General features: G+C 50.0%; 1 protein-coding gene across 1 annotated transcript; it reads left to right on the top strand.

Annotated features, from left to right (window-relative positions):
* The first annotated feature begins 1,799 nt into the window (after window positions 1-1,799).
* Window positions 1,800-12,706, top strand: LOC119323405 (triose phosphate/phosphate translocator, chloroplastic-like). Its single transcript, XM_037597054.1, has 12 exons — window positions 1,800-2,119; window positions 8,857-8,925; window positions 9,020-9,085; window positions 9,159-9,237; window positions 9,811-9,931; window positions 10,058-10,153; window positions 10,582-10,694; window positions 10,789-10,866; window positions 11,388-11,504; window positions 11,716-11,815; window positions 11,923-12,023; window positions 12,177-12,706. The coding sequence occupies exons 1-12, from the start codon at window positions 1,866-1,868 to the stop codon at window positions 12,201-12,203; spliced, it is 1,221 nt and encodes a 406-aa protein (XP_037452951.1). The 5' UTR covers window positions 1,800-1,865; the 3' UTR covers window positions 12,204-12,706.
* The last annotated feature ends 5,336 nt before the right edge of the window (window positions 12,707-18,042 follow it).

Raw genomic sequence — 18,042 nt, 5'->3', positions numbered from 1 at the left:
GGATGGAGGGAGTACATGTTATCAGTGGGCTTTATTGCATGTTAGCATAGGCCTCTCTCACATATAAAACTGTAATGCATGATTATGAATCTAGTATTGTAACCAATTGCTAGGGATATTTTTGCAATTCCTACCACTGCTACTCCATACTTGCTTTCTCTAAAACATGTAAACTATCTTTAGAAATTCTAGGCAAAACAACGATTGATGCATGTAAGGTTTAATCAGTGAGACAGGACATCAGGGCCGCCAAAGTTCACCACTCCCTTGTCGGTCGCTTCCCCTTGGGGTCTCTGGAGCAGCGGTTGTCCTCGGCGTAGGGCGGAGCATCGTCATTGTCGAAGATGGTTCCGCTATCAGAGGAGGAGATGATCCAGGCCATACGCCGGACGACACGGGGGTGCTCCCTCGCGAGCCGGACGACTGCCTTTTGGCTCGTGAGCCGCTCGAACTCCTCGAGCCCGATGCGATGCGCCATTGCATTTTTCCAGCACCGACAACGGGCGTCCGTCTCCACCGAGGTGTAGGAGCGACGAATGATGACGCGGAGGACCTCCTCGCCATCGCTAGCGGGCGGAAGCAGCTCCGCCGCAGGTCTGTAGGACCCATAGTCGGAGCGTCTGGAGGCGCCTGCGTTGCTCTCTACCTTGCATGGCGATATACGTGTGCCTCGGACTCCAGTAGTCGTGGCCGCAGGCTCGGCGGTGCGGGCATGAGCACCTAACGCTGCCTAGGAAGAGCAGGAGCTGGAGATGTCGGGCGCCACTGGTTGCCCTACCGCTTGACCCAGGAAGGCGCGAAGTTGCACCTGTCCCTCCGGGCCACCGGGGACACTGTGGAGGAGGATCTCCTACCCCTATCCATCCGCAAGATGAGGGCAATGCGTAGCGTGTGCTCCTTGTCGTCCGGCATGGACGAGCTGGAGTCCTCCTTGACGAGCTCCGGCTAGTCGATGGAGTCGGATTCGCTGCCGGATTCGGTGTCGGCCATGATGAAGGGGAGGGTAGAAGAAGGGGAGGAGACGGGCAGTGGAGCGAAGCAGTCAAGTGGAGTAAGGTATGAACAAGGTTTGATCCGAGTGGGATATTTATGGGGACAACGGCGGGACGGTATAAGCCAGCATGGGACAGTCTGACATGGTGGTAACGTCCGAACACATCCGGTCCGTTCTAGATATGGGTTGGGTACGAGATGGGGCTGGCCACTAGGACATTTGGAAAGGACATGGGAGCGCTGGTTGTGAATGCTCATAGCGGAGAAATAATGGATCGGATTTTTGCGAGAAAATCCTTCAAACAAAGTATAGGCCATTGTGCCTTGGAGATCGACAGTTGGTGAGAACCAACCTCACGGAAGATTTGTTACAGACGAAGGTGGGAATCGAGGTTGGTTGGGTTCAAATCACAAGAAGTTACATTGAGAGATTGGATTGAAATCGAGGGAGCAGGTTAATCCGTAAGCTCCTTAGGTAGCCTGGAAGTGTAGCATTTTTGCTTGGCTGGTGTGCTCTTATACCTGGCCATAAGTTGGGCTGGGCCGGGCCTAATAAAGCCCGTAGAAGAAAACCTAGGCCCAGCCCATTAGAGAAAAAGCCCATCGGGCACCGGGCCAGGCCTCTTTCCTAAAATGCAAAAATGCCAAGACAAGCCCATCGGACCGGCCTTCGGGCTAAAAAAATTAGGCCCAGGCCCCGACCCACAGGCAAGACCAGGCCGGTCAGGTGGGGCTTTTTCGGGTCGGGTCGGCCGGGCCGGGGTGTGCTCAGATTTATTACGGACGTTCGACTGTTGTTGCTCTTTCGTCTGACGGGCTCTATCTCCGCGCGCGCGCACCTCCACCACACAACGTCTTCGCGGTAAACACAAATGGCGGCGCTCGCGACCATCCTCTGCGGCGGCGCCGTCGCCGGCCACCAGCGGTCACGCCGCCGCGCAGCCCCGTCGCTCCATGTCAGAGGCGGCTCCGCTTCGGACGCCGCCCACCTTGTCTGCGGTAGGAAGCTCCGCCCGGCGCTGTTCCCCACTTCCTCCTTCGGCGCTCTGCCCCTGTCTCCTCCGGGGAGTAGGAAGCTCCTCCGGACGTCGGCTTCCGCGGCCGCCCCCTCATCCGACTCCCAGGGGTTAGTGCCTCTTGGCTCTTGCCTTCCCGCAGCCCCCACTGCATTACGGAGTGAATTCCGCATTTTATCCATTAGTTGTGCCGTTGTAACAGCCTTTACTTCATTTAAAAAAAATCTTCCATAGTAGTTTTGTTATTTTTCCCAAACTGAAGAGCTCGATCTACTTGTTAGGACGACTGACAGCTGACTGGGCACACAGCTCAGACGCTTGTTCACTAGGGAAACACCAAACAATGCCTAATTCTTTCAAAATTTTAGTCAAATTCTACAAATTTGTGCCCTAACCCCTCCGTCTTTCTAATTAAGGGATACAAGATGAAGTTGGACCCCTACACTTAAATCATGCTTTGTTCTGAATACTGTAAACCAATGCTCATAAATTTCCTCCGATAGCATTCTATTTGGATGCCAATGCTACTATGTTATATATATATATTTTGTTCTCGACTTGCTGAGTGAAAATACTTTGTCCTACCAAAATTCATGAATTTTTGGGACGTGATTTCACATGCATGCTTTAGTTGGTCTAAATATGTATAGTATTCGTGAACATGCTCTCAACATAGGAGAAAATGTGCATTACTACTAATGGTACGTGGCCCTAAGAGCTGAGGTTATTCATTTCTATCCACTTGGATTCCAAGTTTTTTCAGAGTACACGGAGCCATGCATGTTAAGTACTCCCTCCGCCTCTAAATATAAGTCTTTTTAGAGATTTTAATGCGGACTACATACGGATGTGTATAGGCATATTTTAGAGTGTAGATTCACTCATTTTGCTCCATATGTAATCCATAGTAGAATCTCTAAAAAGAATTATATTTAGGAACAGAGGGAGTAGGATGATATGTGCCCCAGGTAAGTGAGGATGGTAGTCTCTTCAATAGTTTCCTATCTACATGCGCATGTGTTATACCAGGGTAACTTATACCTGCAGGAGGCCCACCGGGCAGGTTTAGTTAGGGGCTTAGTCCACAAGTTATCTTATTTTCGTGGTTATATAAACAAGCTGTAAGACTCCTTTTCAGATTAAGCAATAAGACAATTCCATTGCCCGGCTCCCAGAGGAGCCAGAAACCCTAGCCGCCTCCTCTCACCGCCGCCGCCTCCTCCACGCGCATGACGGCGCCCAGCCGCCGGCGGCCGCTTGCTCACCCACGCCCTGGTTCCTCCTTCCCCTACAATCTCCGGCTTAGACCCGGTAGAACCCTAGCTCCTACCACCTTGGTATCAGGTAGCTCAGTTCCGATCATGTCTTCGCCGCCGCCCACCCTGTCGCTTCCACTGCCGACCGGCACCACTGCGCCGCTGCCCTTCCCGTCTGCGCCGCTGGTCGCATCTTCCGGCGCCGCCACCGCCCAGATGCCGGCGCCCTCCACCGCACCACCGGCCGCCGCCTACACCCCGGAGGAGATCACCGGGGTCCTCAACGACCTCGTCACCGCCGTCCAGGGGATCCGGCTGTACCTGGCCAGCCCCTACGGGCCGCCGCCGCCACTGGGCCGCCGGCCCTGGTGTGGTACTCGCCGCACCCAGGGGCCTCCGCGGCGTTTGCTGGGACGCTGCAGCCCCAGCTGCAGCTGTCGCCACCACCCGCCGCCGCCCCGCAGTGGCCGGCACCGGCTCCCGCCGCACCTCCAGCGCCCACCGCCCCCATCCAGCAACCGCCGCTGCTGCAGGCACCTCCACCACTCAGCACTGGGCCAGGGCCGACCACGCAGGGAGGCGTTCCGATCCAGCAAGTTCACTTCCCGTCGTCTCCGTCACCGCTCCCGGCCTGGCTGTCCGGGTCGGCGCCGCAGCCCGTCTACACTAAGGCCGGGGAACAGCCGGCGCCCACCTTGCAGTTCGGCGATCCGTTTGGCTCAGCGGGTCCTTCCGTGGGCCGCGCCGACCCACCATTCCACTGGGGACCCCCGGTCCCCACCGACCGGGCGTCACCCTCCTCGCTGCTCCGCGCCATCGAGCCGTACGGCCGCGGCAGTCATAACCAGACGCCGCCACGCTTTGCCAAGCTGGACTTCGCCACCTACGACGGGACTGAGGACCCCCTCAACTGGCTCAACCAGTGCGAGCAGTTCTTCCGGGGGCAACGCACACTCGCGTCGGACCGCACCTGGCTCGCCTTGTATCACCTTCCGGGCGCCGCACAGACATGGTACTACGCCCTCGAGCAGGACGAGGGTGGTATGTCTCCTTGGGAGCGTTTTCGCGAGCTATGTCTCCTTCGCTTCGGGCCGCCGATCCGCGGGAGCCGGCTGGCGGAGCTCGGCCGCCTCCCCTTCACATCCATGGTGCAGGACTTCGCCAACCGCTTCCAGGCCCTGGCATGCCACGTGCCGGGCGTGACGACGCAGCAGCGGGCCGAACTCTTCGTCGGCGGTCTTCCGGACCACATCCGCGTTGACGTGGAGCTTCGGAGACCCCAGGACCTCCAGACGGCCATGTACTACACCCGCGCCTTCGAGTGTCGCGCGCAGGCCTTGCAGCAGGCGGCCCTAGCTCACGGAGGCCGACAGCATGCCAGGCAGCCCCCGGCACCGGCGCCGGTCCGGCCGCTCTTGCGACTGCCACCCCGGCCGCGACGCGGCCCTTCCGTCGGCTCTCTCCGGCCGAGCAACTTGAGCGTCGGCGTCAGGGGCTTTGCTTTAACTGCGATGAGCCCTACGTGCCGGGTCACGTCTGCCCGTGCCTCTTCTACTTGGAGACAGCCGACTACATCGAGGAGGACACACCCGCCGACGGTCACGGCGAGTTGCCGCCACCAGTTGCTGCGGACGCCGCCCCCGCAGCTGCACCCGCGACGGCGCTCGTGGTCTCGCTCCATGCGCTTGCCGGCATCCGCGACGAGCGGACTATGCTCTTGCCGGTGATGATTCACGGCGAGCGCCTGGTGGCCCTCTTGGATACGGGCTCCACACATAACTTCCTGCCCGAGGCTACCATGCGCCGCTTAGCGCTTCAGCCGACGGGCGGGGAGCAACTTCGGGTCACGGTGGCTAACGGCGACCGCCTCCGGTGTCATGGGCTGGCACGGAACGTGCCCATCACTATCGGCGACGAGCACTTCACCATCACGTGCGCGGGCATCGACTTGGGCTGCTTCGACTTCATCCTCGGTGTCAACTTCTTGCGGACCCTTGGTCCCATCCTCTGGGACTTCGACGCCCTGACGATGACCTTTTGGCGCCAGGGTCGCCGCGTCCGGTGGGAGGGCGTGGGTGGCGCCTCTCTGGCGCCGCCGCAGCTTCAGCTTGCCGCGGCCGCCACCGAGCTCGAGCATCCCTTGCTGGATCACCTCCTGCAGCAGCACCGCGACCTCTTCGACGAGCCTCAGGGCCTTCCGCCAGCCCGGGTGTATGAGCACCGCATTCATCTCCTGCCGGGCACGGCGCCGGTTGCAGCGCGCCCCTACCACTATCCCCAGCTGCAGAAGGACGAGCTGGAGCGGCAGTGCGCTCTCATGCTCGCCTTGGGCATCATCCGGATCTCCACGTCGCCGTTTTCGGCGCCGGTCCTCCTCGTCCGCAAGTCGGACGGCACGTGGCGCTTCTGCATCGACTATTGCGCTCTTAATGCCCTGATGCTCAAGGACAAGTTTCCTATTCCAGTGGTCGACGAGCTCCTGGACGAGCTCCATGGGGCGCGTTTCTTCACCAAGCTCGACCTTTGGTCGGGCTACCACCAGGTGCGAATGCACCCAGACGATGTCGCCAAGACGGCGTTTCAGACTCATCACAGCCACTTCGAGTTCTTGGTGATGCCTTTTGGCCTCTCCAACGCCCCGGCGACCTTCCAGGCTCTGATGAACGATGTCCTCCGCCCCTACTTGCGTCGGTTTGTGCTCGTTTTCTTTGATGACATTCTTATCTACAGTGCCTCGTGGGCGGAGCACCTTCAGCATGTCGCCATCGTCTTCAACGAGCTTCGGGCGTACCATCTTCATCTTAAGTGCTCGAAGTGCTCGTTCGGGACGCCTTCAGTCGCCTACCTCGGCCACATCATCTCGGTCGAGGGGGTTGCTATGGACGCCGACAAGGTGGCGGCCGTCGCGGCCTAGCCGACACCGCACTCACCGCGGGCTCTTCGTGGCTTCCTGGGCCTCGCGGGGTACTACTGGAAATTCATCCGGGAGTTCGGCCTCATCGCGTCACCGCTCACGCGCCTGCTGCGCCGCGACGCCTTTGCCTGGGATGAGGAGGCGACGGCGGCGTTCGAGGCCCTCAAGGGGGCCCTCATGAAGGGTCCCGTTCTTCAGATGCCGGATTTCGACCGCCCGTTTGTGGTGGACTGCGGCGCCTTCGGTGCGGGGTTCGGCGCCGTCCTTCATCAGGGCGATGGCCCTCTCGCCTTCTTTAGCAGGCCCTTTGCCGCGCGCCATCTTAAGCTCGCGGCTTATGAGCGGGAGCTCATTGGCTTGGTGCAGGCGGTGCGCCATTGGCGGCCCTATCTTTGGGGCCGCTCGTTCCGGATTCGCACGGATCACTACAGCCTTCAGTTCTTATTGGACCAGAGGCTGTCTACCGTGCCGCAGCATCAGTGGATCAGCAAGCTCTTTCGCTTTGACTTCACCGTCGAGTATCGTCCGGGCCGCCTCAACACTGTGGCCGACGCCCTGTCTCGCCGCGACGTGGACCACGACCCCACTGTCGGTGACTCCGAGGGGACGGTGCTATGCATCCGCACGGGGCCCTCTTTCGCCCTCTTCGCCGACATCCAACGGGCCACCGCGGCCGCGCCGGACGCTCTGCTCCTTCAGCAGCGGCTTGCTGCGGGCGACCTGGAGGAGCCGTGGCGCCTTGCCGATGGCTTCCTCCTGCATGGGCGCCATATCTTCGTGCCAGCACACGATGACCTCTGTCATCAGGTTCTGTTGCTGGCCCACTCGACGGCCACGAGGGTGTGCAGAAAACCTTACATCGTCTCCGCGCCGACTTCTATATCCCCGGTGATCGGGCCCTGGTCCAGGACTGGGTGCGGTCTTGTGTGACGTGCCAGTGCAACAAGACGGAGACACTATGGCCGGCTGGTTTGCTACAGCCCTTGGAGGTGTTGTCTCAGGTCTGGGCGGATATCTCCATGGACTTCATCGAGGGCCTCCCCAAGGTGGGCGGCAAGTCCGTCATCCTCACGGTGGTCGACCGCTTCTCCAAGTATGCTCACTTCATCGCGCTCGGCCATCCCTACACTGCCGCGTCCGTGGCCCGTGCCTTCTTCGACGGCATCGTCCACCTCCACGGATTTCCCGCTTCGATCGTCAGCGATCGGGACTCGGTGTTCACGGGGCATGTCTGGCGCGATCTCTTTCGGTTGGCGGGCGTGAAGCTCCGCCTGAGCACGGCCTTCCATCCTCAGACGGACGGCGAATCCGAGGTCGTCAACAAGGTGATTGCCATGTACTTACGTTGTGTCACAAGTGATCGTCCTCGCGCTTGGGTGGATTGGCTCGCGTGGGCGGAGTACTGCTACAACACCTCCTATCACTCCGCCCTGCACGCCATGCCATTTGAGGTGGTCTATGGCCGCCCCCCTCTGCCCATCCTGCCGGTTGACCCGGCGACGGCTCGGACGGAGGCGGCGGGCGATCTTCTTCGCAGCCGCGAGGAGATGCTTGTGGAGGTCCGGCAGCGCCTCATTCAGGCCCAGCAGCTAGCCAAGCACTACTACGACGGCCACCATCGCGAGGCGGAGTTCGCGGTGGGCGATTGGGTGTGGCTGCGTCTTCTTCACCGCTCTACGCAGTCCCTGGACCCACGCGCGAAGCGCAAACTGGGCCCTCGCTACGCCGGGCCCTTTGCCATCTTGGAGCGCATCGGGAAGGTTACCGCCTTTAGCTTCCGGACGGTGCTCGCATCCACGACGTCTTCCATGTGGGGCTGCTGAAGCCCTTCCGTGGGGAGCCCCCGGCCACCACCCCCGCACTTCCGCCGACCTCCGACGGCCGCCTCCTTCCGGGACCCGCGAAGGTGTTGCAGGCCCAGCTACGTCGTGGGGTGTGGTATGTGTTGATCCAATGGGCTGGCCTTCCGGAGGAGGAGGCTACTTGGGAGCAGCGCGACGAGTTCCGCCAACACTACCCATACTTTCAGCTCGAGGACGAGCTGTTTGCGCAGGCGGGGAGAGATGTTATGACCGGGGTAACTTATACCCGTAGGAGGCCCACCGGGCAGGTTTAGTTAGGGGCTTAGCCCACAAGTTATCTTATTTTCGTGGTTATATAAACAAGCTGTAATACTCTTTTTCAGATTAAGCAATAAGACAATTCTATTGCCCGGCTCCTAGAGGAGCCGGAAACCCTAAACCCTAGCCGCCTCCTCTCACCGCCACCGCCTCCTCCACGCGCACGACGGCGCCCAGCCGCCGGCAGCCGCGTGCTCACGCGCGCCCTGCTTCCTCCTTCCCCTACAATCTCCGGCCTAGACCCGGTAGAACCCTAGCTCCTACCAGCATGTGTGTCACGTGTGGTCATGCATGTCAGCTGTGTGCTTGTGCCTGTATGCTCGCAGTCTCGATAGTTTCAATAGTGAGAGAGAGTTTTATTTTGTGATTAAGTATTTCTGTCATGTTTTCCTAACAAATCTCGAAGTGTGTGTCTGTTGTACTTGCTGTTTTCTCAAAAATTAAATATCTCAGTGTAGAATTTAACATCAACCTTCATGAGAGCTTTGAGATTAGTCCTGTTACCCCAACACAACTTGTTGTGTCACCCTAACACAACCTATTGTTGTCACTTGCAGGCAAGCAAAGCCCATCGGGTTTTTGGAGAGGTACCCGGCTCTTGTCACTGGTTTCTTCTTCTTCATGTGGTACGCTCACTCACCTCACCTGCGGGTCATATATCAGACAGTATAAATGGAAACCACAGATCTCTAATGGTTGCTATTTTGATACAATTTGTAGGTATTTTTTGAATGTGATATTTAACATTCTCAACAAGAAGATCTTTGATTACTTCCCCTATCCATAGTATGTGTCCGAATTCTCTTTTATGCTGCGATTAGTTCTGTTCATCATCTAAAAGTTTTGCCAATTCACATAGCTTTGTGTCGGTGACCCATCTTTCGGTTGGAGTCTTGTACTGCCTTATCAGCTGGAGCACCGGTCTCCTAAAGCGTGTGGTATTTCTCACCACAACCCTGACTCATGGTTCGTTATATTTAGTCACAAGTAGTGATCAGGGTTTCACAAAATTATAATTTTGAAAACATGAAGCATTGGGTCATATTGATGTCTTTAGCTGTTTATATGTTTATTTTCTGAGGTACTTAACACAATTACTGATAATAATTTATTGGTACCATACTCCTTATGATTGGCTAACGATGTTGGTTCTCGATGGATATATACACAATTGAAGCAGCGGGTCAACTGAAACATTTACACAAATCACTCGAACTGCAACATTTTCTTTCTTTTTCTTTACCTCTTTGCAATCAACTGATGACTCATTCTCCCTGATCTCTTACACTATGGTGCTATAGAGTGCTTTTCTGAAAATTTCAGGAATTTACAAATGATGACATGGCTTCTAAGAATCACATTGAACTATGCATAAAATGTAAATAGTTCTTCGTTGAGAATTTTTTCTATATTTCCGTGAATCATCAAGTGTTTCTTGTCCATGTTCTTTTTATGTTAATGTCATTATTTCTGGAGGAAGTAGTAAACCCAATACTGTTGTACTCTTGTAGCCGATGAATTCGACGCTTCTGAAGCTGCTGCTGCCAGTTGCAATTTGCCATGCCATCGGTCATGTAACGAGCACTGTGTCTTTTGCTGCTGTATCGGTCTCATTTGCCCACACCATTAAAGGTGCTGCAACGATATTCTAATTTTGTTCTCCGTTTGTTGTGCTGGCGTTTTTGCTCTTTTATACATGTTTTCAATCTTTTAAGGAAAATATTTTAAATATTTTAATAACAAATAAATACAATCCAGCTCTCGAGCCGTTCTTCAATGCGGCTGCTTCACAGTTTATTCTCGGGCAGCAAGTTCCCTTCACATTGTGGTTATCTCTGGCTCCAGTTGTAATAGGTAATTTCTGGTTATTGCATTTTTTGCTTGTGATGCTATTCATATATAACTTAGGACTTTTTCTGTACAATATTTTCATCATCACTGTTATAATGGTTTAATATTCACACAAAGTTTTAGCTTCCCATGTTTTATGCTGTTTTTTTTGGGACAAGAGGAAAATATATGTTACAGAACACATAATTATCCGTGTGGTTGATGTGCAAGTGTTGTAGATTGTCGTTTTCGTTTTGATGTGTGACGATGTATGGGGTTGCTTAGGTCATAAAGTGTGACTAGCAAGATTGCTAAGATGAGCACCGTAGGCACTAGGCATGATAGTTTCTTTGTTGACACGATGATTGTAGAATCATGTTAGGATTACACCTTGAAAATCACGATTCTTATAATGAGATGTGGACCAGGATTAACTATTTTAAACTGAACAGGTGTATCAATCGCATCTCTCACTGAACTCTCATTCAACTGGACTGGTTTCATCAATGCCATGATTTCTAATATCTCGTTCACCTACCGTAGCATTTATTCGAAGAAAGCTATGGTTTGTGTCTTGCTTTAAGGTTTTGCACCCAGTTTTCCTTCCTCTTGAAGAATTCGTATTTAACAACTTTTCTTGTTATTTCTATTTGTCCTAGACTGACATGGATAGCACCAATATGTATGCCTATATCTCTATAATTGCTCTCATCGTCTGCATTCCTCCAGCACTCATTGTAAGTCTATATTTATCACTAAACTTTAGATAATATGACACTGCAACTAATGTCACAAGTTCCTGTTCTTGAATATGTGTGGACATGGCTGCATGCAGTTTGTATATGCAATTATGTATAAGTAGATGATGCCCATGCGTTGGTGTGGGCATGACAATCCCAAATATTCTGCATGAACAATCTAGCATCATGATTAAGAGAGCATATATTTCGTTTATAATTTTGATTATAATATGAGTATTGTTTCTGCAACACAAACAATTGCGAGAATATTCAATGGAATAAAAAATTGCTTGTCCTGCAGCATTATGGCTTGTGACTGCGCGATTAAACTGATTCTTGGATATAAATTCCTATTCACAAACTACTTTTACTGCCAATTCTGCATGTATAGACCATTGATTGTGATATACTCCCTCTGTAAACAATATAAGATCGTTTAGATCACTACTTTAGTGATCTAAGCAATCTTATATTAGTTTACTGAGGGAATATTTATTTATCACAGTGTTAACTTGCAGATTGAAGGACCTCAACTAGTGCAGCATGGATTTAAAGATGCAATTGCCAAAGTTGGATTAGCAAAATTAGTTTCCAATATTTTCTTGGCGGGCTTGTTCTATCACCTTTATAATCAGGTATAAAGTTTCACTTCAAGATGGTATGAATCAACTTCAACCGTGCCAACCACAGTGTGACCCTCCATATAGTGCACATGGACTTCTTTTAGTTGTTCAGATACAGAAGATATCGCAGATATGCATTATAGTTGTGCCATTTTGATGATAGTTTTGTCATTCTTTCATTTATCTGTTATAATTTGGTCCTAAAAGAATTCTGGACATACAGGTTGCAACAAACACATTGCAGCGGGTGGCCCCTCTAACACATGCCGTTGGCAACGTGTTGAAACGTGTCTTTGTCATCGGCTTCTCAATCATCATTTTCGGTATCACTAAAATCTGTTGTTTCTTAAAGATCGATACATATGTCTGGCTCTTGTTCTTTTGCACTGGTGTACTCTTGTCACATAATACTTTTTGGAATGCTGAGCAGGCAACAAGATCACCACACAAACTGGAATTGGCACAGCCATTGCTATTTCTGGTGTTGCCCTATACTCAGTTATCAAGGCTAAGATTGAGGAGGAGAAAAAGGTATGTTAATCCTTACTAGATGTTCTAAATCAGAATAATTGGATTGTGTTGCATAATTCTACTATTCAATAGTACTTTCCATATTTTTGCTAGCTGCCTACTAGTTGTGGCTAAAAGGTTAATTAATATTCTTAGTGTGTGTGTCCTGCTCAGGAAGGCGTGGCGGTGGCGGCTCCCTGAAGATGGAATAAGGCCCTCTCCGCCTATCCCGCATCCTGGCGGTGCGTTTAGCGTTGTTGGAGGGTGTGTGGATGTGTGTCTTCAGCGGATCGCGCGGGATTCAGTCGGTATTGGTCTTTGTTGGATCTCCGTTGATCCAGTCTTTGTTCGTGTTCCTTCGCGTGTCTACATGTTAGATCCTTCCAATCTACGGTTCTCTTCATCGTCGATGATTGCTGTTCTGGTACCTTGGTCCCGTGGGGTCTTAGCATAGCATGATGACTTCCCGACTATATTTAGTACAAGAAGTTTGCCCGGCCCGTTGAGGGTCGGCGATGACCAGTGCACCTTCGGCTTGCTCCAGCTTTAGTCGTCGCTAGGTTGTCTATGAAATTAGATGTAATTTTAATATTTTTAATGTTCTTTGTACAATGCATAGATCAAATTTTTTTTGATATCTTAGGGTAATTTAAGCCAGTCTTCTTGCAGCTTAATATACGGCTGGAGAACTATTAAAAGACCAACCACTTTGTCCTGGTAAAGTTTAATTTCCTACCCGGGGGTCCCAGCTAGTCCTATGTGGCGCCTATCTAGTAGTAATCGTCAAGGTCGACGCCTACCTGGGTCGCTCTCACGACTTCGGAGACACCCAAACGCCAGCGACCTGCAACCTGGATCACCTCCTTCCTCATTCCTCCTCACCATCACTGACGATGACCTCCACAGCCGACCGATAGTGGTGGCGGGCTTCCTCTCTAAGCCTGCCCCTCCCCTTCTTCCCTAACCCTTCTCCTGATCTGACATCTGGTTTGTGATTTGCTTGCGCTAGCGCTACTCTTCAACGATGGTTTGGTCTGGCCGGCTTGCGGTGGGAACTATAGATCAGGCATAGCTCCTCAGTGATATGATGCTTGGGTTGAGGCCGTTCATGTCCCCCCGCAAATAAAAAAAAAAGTCAGTTCATGTCCTGGTTGCAGGTCGGCGCGTCCAAATGGCATGCCCCTGCTTTCATCCGACGCGACGGACACGAGTGCAGATGTCAGCGTGACCGGACAAGTGTGCCTGGCAGCTCTAGTGTGGCGGTCGGGTAGTGGAAGTCATGCGACGGATCGGTAAAATACAACCGTGGGCTCCTTTGATTCAAATGATTTTTATAGGAGTTTTGAAGGATTAGAATCCTTACGATTTTTTCATATGTTGATTGTTTGGTTCATAGGATTGAATTCTATAAAAAAAAATTCTAGAAATTCTAGCATCCACTCATACCTCTTTGAGGCCTTTTTTGGTTCATAGGGTAGGAATATCATAATAATAGAAAATTTGTAGAAAATGACATGTCATGTATCTCATATCCTAGGAGTAAGAATATGAAGAGTGCTTTTGGTTCACATCATATAAAATTTTCCAAGAGTCTAGACTAATGTTTATTTTCCTATGAAAGATGAAAGACAGGAAGAATTGCTTCACAGAAATATGATTCTATTCCTACAACTCTGAAGGATTTTTTTCCTATAGAATTCCTACAAAACTCCTTCAAACCAAAGAACGCCTGGAAGAATTATTTGTTTTTTTTATGATGCAATCAAACAACCCAAAAATTTGTAGGATTGAGATGACCATGGCACTTCAATCTTACGTTCTTCTATTCCTATGTTTTTAGAATCCTATGAATCAAAGAGGCCTTACATGTGTGAAGATATGCAGGTGTTGTGCCGATTGTCATGATCCCGTGATTTGTGTGTTCGCTGGGCGCAGCCATCTGCGCCCTCGTGAGGCAATCCTTCTTTTGGGAACTTCGATGGCGTCGTTGTTCTGCGCTATTGGCGTGGACGGCGCAACCAGAGTTGGCACATGGTGATTCTGTCTAATATAGTTTTACCACTGATACATCTCAAATGTATCTATAATTTTTTAATTATTTCATGCAATGTTTATATCATTTTATCATAGTTTTGACATCACTTTTTTCCCTGGACTAACATATTAACTTAGTACTGTTGATACTTTCTACATGTCTTTGGACTAAAATCAATTTTACTGAGCTCCAAAATTCCCAAAAAAAAATCAGAAAAAGTTTTGAGTCGGCAAGCTTCCAAAGGGTTTGGACTCCACACGCGGGGCACAGCTGTTGAGGAACGTAGTAATTCAAAAAAAATTCTACAATCACGCAAGATCTATCTAGGAGATGCATAGCAACGAGACGGGAGAGTGTGTCCAGGTACCCTCGTAGACCAAAAGCGGAAGCGTTTAGTAACGCGGTTGATGTAGTTGAACGTCTTCATGATTGATGCAAGTACCGAACGTATGGCACATCCGTGTTCAACACACGTTCAGCACAATGACGTCCCTCAAGCTCTTGATCCAGTTGAGGACGAGGAAGAGTTCTGTCAGCACGACGGCGTGGCGACGGTGTTGATGATGTTACCGGCGCAGGGCTTCGCCTAAGCATTACGACGATATGATCGAGGTGTTAAACTATGGAGGGGGCACCGCACACGGCTAAGAGAATAACTGTTGTCCATTGGGGTGCCCCCCTACCCCCGTATATAAAGGAGAGAGGGAGGAGGCCGGCGGCCTAGGAGGGGCGCACCTATTGGGGGAGTCCAACTAGGATTCCCAATCCTAGTTGGAGTCCCCTTCCTTTTCCAAGAGGGGGGGGAGAGGGAAAGAGGTGGAGGAGAAAGAGGAAAGGGGGGGGGGGGCTCCCCTAGTCCAATTCGGTTTGGGCCAGGGGGGGTGTGCGCCTCCACCTGGCCGCTGCCTCCTCTCTTCCACTAAGGCCCACGAAGGCCCATCAGTCCCCCCGGGGGTTCCGTAACCTCCTGGTACTCCGAAAAATGCACGAACCTTTCTGAAACCTTTCCGCTGTCCGAACATAACCTTTCAATATATCAATCTTTATGTCTCGGCCAGTTCGAGACTCCTCGTCATGTCTGTGATCTCATCCGGGACTCCGAACAAACTTCGGTCATCAAAAACATATAACTCATAATACAAATCGTCATCGAACGTTAAGCGCGCGGACCCTACGGGTTCGAGAAATATGTAGACATGATTGAGACACATCTCTGATCAATAACCAATAGTGGAACATGGATGCTCATGTTGGCTCCTACATATTCTATGAAAATCTTTATCGGTCGAAGTGCATAACAACATACGTTGTTCCCTTTGTCATCGGTATGTTACTTGCCCGAGATTTGATCATCGGTATCATCATACCTAGTTCAATATCATTACCGGCAAGTCCATCACATCATTCTCCTAATGATGTGATCTCGTTCAACAAATGACAACACATGTCTATGGTTAGGAAACATAACCATCTTTGATTGACGAGCTAGTCAAGTAGAGGCATACTAGGGACACTATGTTTTGTCTATGTATTCACACATGTACTAAGTTTCTGGTTAATACAATTCTAGCATGAATAATAAACATTTATCATGATATAAGGAAATATAAATAACAACTTTATTATTGCCTCTAGGGCATATTTCCTTCAGTCTCCCACTTGCACTAGAGTCAATAATCTTGATTACATAGTAATGATTCTAACACCCATGGAGTCTTGGTGTTGATCATGTTTTGCTCATGGAAGAGACTTAGTCAATGGGTCTGCAACGTTCAAATCTGTATGTATTTTGCAAATCTCTATTTCTCCTTCCGCGACTTGATGCCGGATGGAATTGAAGCGTCTCTTGATGTGTTTGGTTCTCTTGTGAAATCTGGGTTCCTTTTCCAAGGAAATTCACCAGTATTGTCACAAAAGATTTTCATTGGACCCGATGCACTAGGTATAACACCTAGATCGGATATGAACTCCTTCATCCAGACTCCTTCATTTGCTGCTTCCGAAGCAGCTATGTACTCGGCTTCACACGTAGATCCCACCACGACACTCTGCTTGGAACTGCACCAACTGACAGCTCCACCATTCAATATAAATACGTATCCGGATTGCGACTTAGAGTCATCCGGATCTGTGTGAAAGCTTGCATCGATGTAACCATTTACGACGAGCTCTTTGTCACCTCCATAAATGAGAAACATGTTCTTAGTCCTTTTCAGGTATTTCAGGACGTTCTTGACTGTTGTCCAGTGTTCCACTCCTGGATTACTTTGGTACCTCCCTGTTATACTTATAGCAAGGCACACATTAGGTCTGGTACACAGCATTTCATACATGATAGAACCTATGGTTGAAGCATAGGGAATGACTTTCATTTTCTCTCTATCTTCTGCAGTGGTCGGGCACTGAGTCTGACTCAACTTCACACCTTGTAACACAGGCAAGAACCCTTTCTTTGACTGATCCATTTTTGAACTTCTTCAAAACTTTATCAAGGTATGTGCTTTGTGAAAATCCAATTAAGCATCTTGATCTGTCTCTATAGATCTTGATGCTTAATATGTAAGTAGCTTCACCGAGGTCTTTCATTGAAAAACTCTTATTCAAGAATCCTTTTATGCTATCCAGAAATTCTGTATCATTTCCAATCAACAATATGTCATCCACATATAATATTAGAAATGCTACAGAGCTCCCACTCACTTTCTTGTAAATACATGCTTCTCCAAAAGTCTGTATAAAACCATATGCTTTGATCACACTATCAAAGCGTTTATTCCAACTCCGAGAGGCTTGCACCAGTCCATAAATGGATTGCTGGAGCTTGCACACTTTGTTAGCACCCTTTGGATCCACAAAACCTTCTGGTTGCATCATATACAACTCTTCCTTATAAATCCATTAAGGAATGCAGTTTTGATATCCATCCGCCAAATTTCATAATCATAAAATGTGGCAATTGCTAACATGATTCGGACAGACTTAAGCATCGCTACAAGTGAGAAAATCTCATCGTAGTCAACTCCTTGAACTTGTCGAAAACCTTTCATAACAAGTCGAGCTTTGTAAACAATAACATTACCGTTAGCGTCAGTCTTCTTCTTGAAGATCCATTTATTTTCTATGGCTAGCCGATCATCGGGAAAATCCACCAAATTCCATACTTTGTTCTCGTACATGGATCCCATCTCAGATTTCATGGCCTCGAGCCATTTTGCGGAATCTGGGCTCATCATCGCTTCCTCATAGTTCATAGGTTCATCATGGTCTAGTAACATGACTTCCAGAACAGGATTAACATACCACTCTGGTGCGTACCTTACTCTGGAAGACCTACGAGGTTCGGTAGTAACTTGATCTGAAGTTTCATGATCATCATCATTAGCTTCCTCACTAATTGGTGTAGGAATCATTGGAACTGATTTCTACGATGAACTACTTTCCAATTCGGGAGAAGGTACAATTACCTCATCAAGTTCTACTTTCCTCCCACTCACTTCTTTTAAGAGAAACTCCTGCTCTAGAAAGGATCCATTCTTAGCAAAAAATATCCTACCTTCGGATCTATGATAGAAGGTGTACCCAACAGTTTCCTTTGGGTATCCTATGAAGACGCACTTCTCCAATTTGGGATCGAGCTTATCAGGTTAAAGCTTTTTCACATAAGCATCGCAGCCCCAAACTTTAAGAAACGACAACTTTGGTTTCTTGCCAAACCACAGTTCATAAGGCGTTGTCTCAATGGATTTCAATGGTGCCCTATTTAAAGTGAATGCAGCCGTCTCTAAAGCATAACCCCAAAACGATAGCAGTAAATCAGTAAGAGACATCATAGATTGCACCATATCCAATAAAGTACGGTTACGATGTTCGGACACACCATTACACTGTGGTGTTCTATGTGGCGTGAGTTGCGAAACTATTCCACATTGTTTCAAATGAAGAGCAAACTCGTAACTCAGATATTCTCCTCCACGATCAGATCGTAGAAACTTTATTTTCTTGTTA

This window comes from Triticum dicoccoides, chromosome 1B (assembly GCF_002162155.2).
Source record: "Triticum dicoccoides isolate Atlit2015 ecotype Zavitan chromosome 1B, WEW_v2.0, whole genome shotgun sequence".
In the NCBI taxonomy this organism is placed as follows: Eukaryota; Viridiplantae; Streptophyta; class Magnoliopsida; order Poales; family Poaceae; genus Triticum; species Triticum dicoccoides.
Note: the sequence above shows the minus strand (reverse complement) of the source record. Positions and strands in the feature narration are given on the sequence as shown.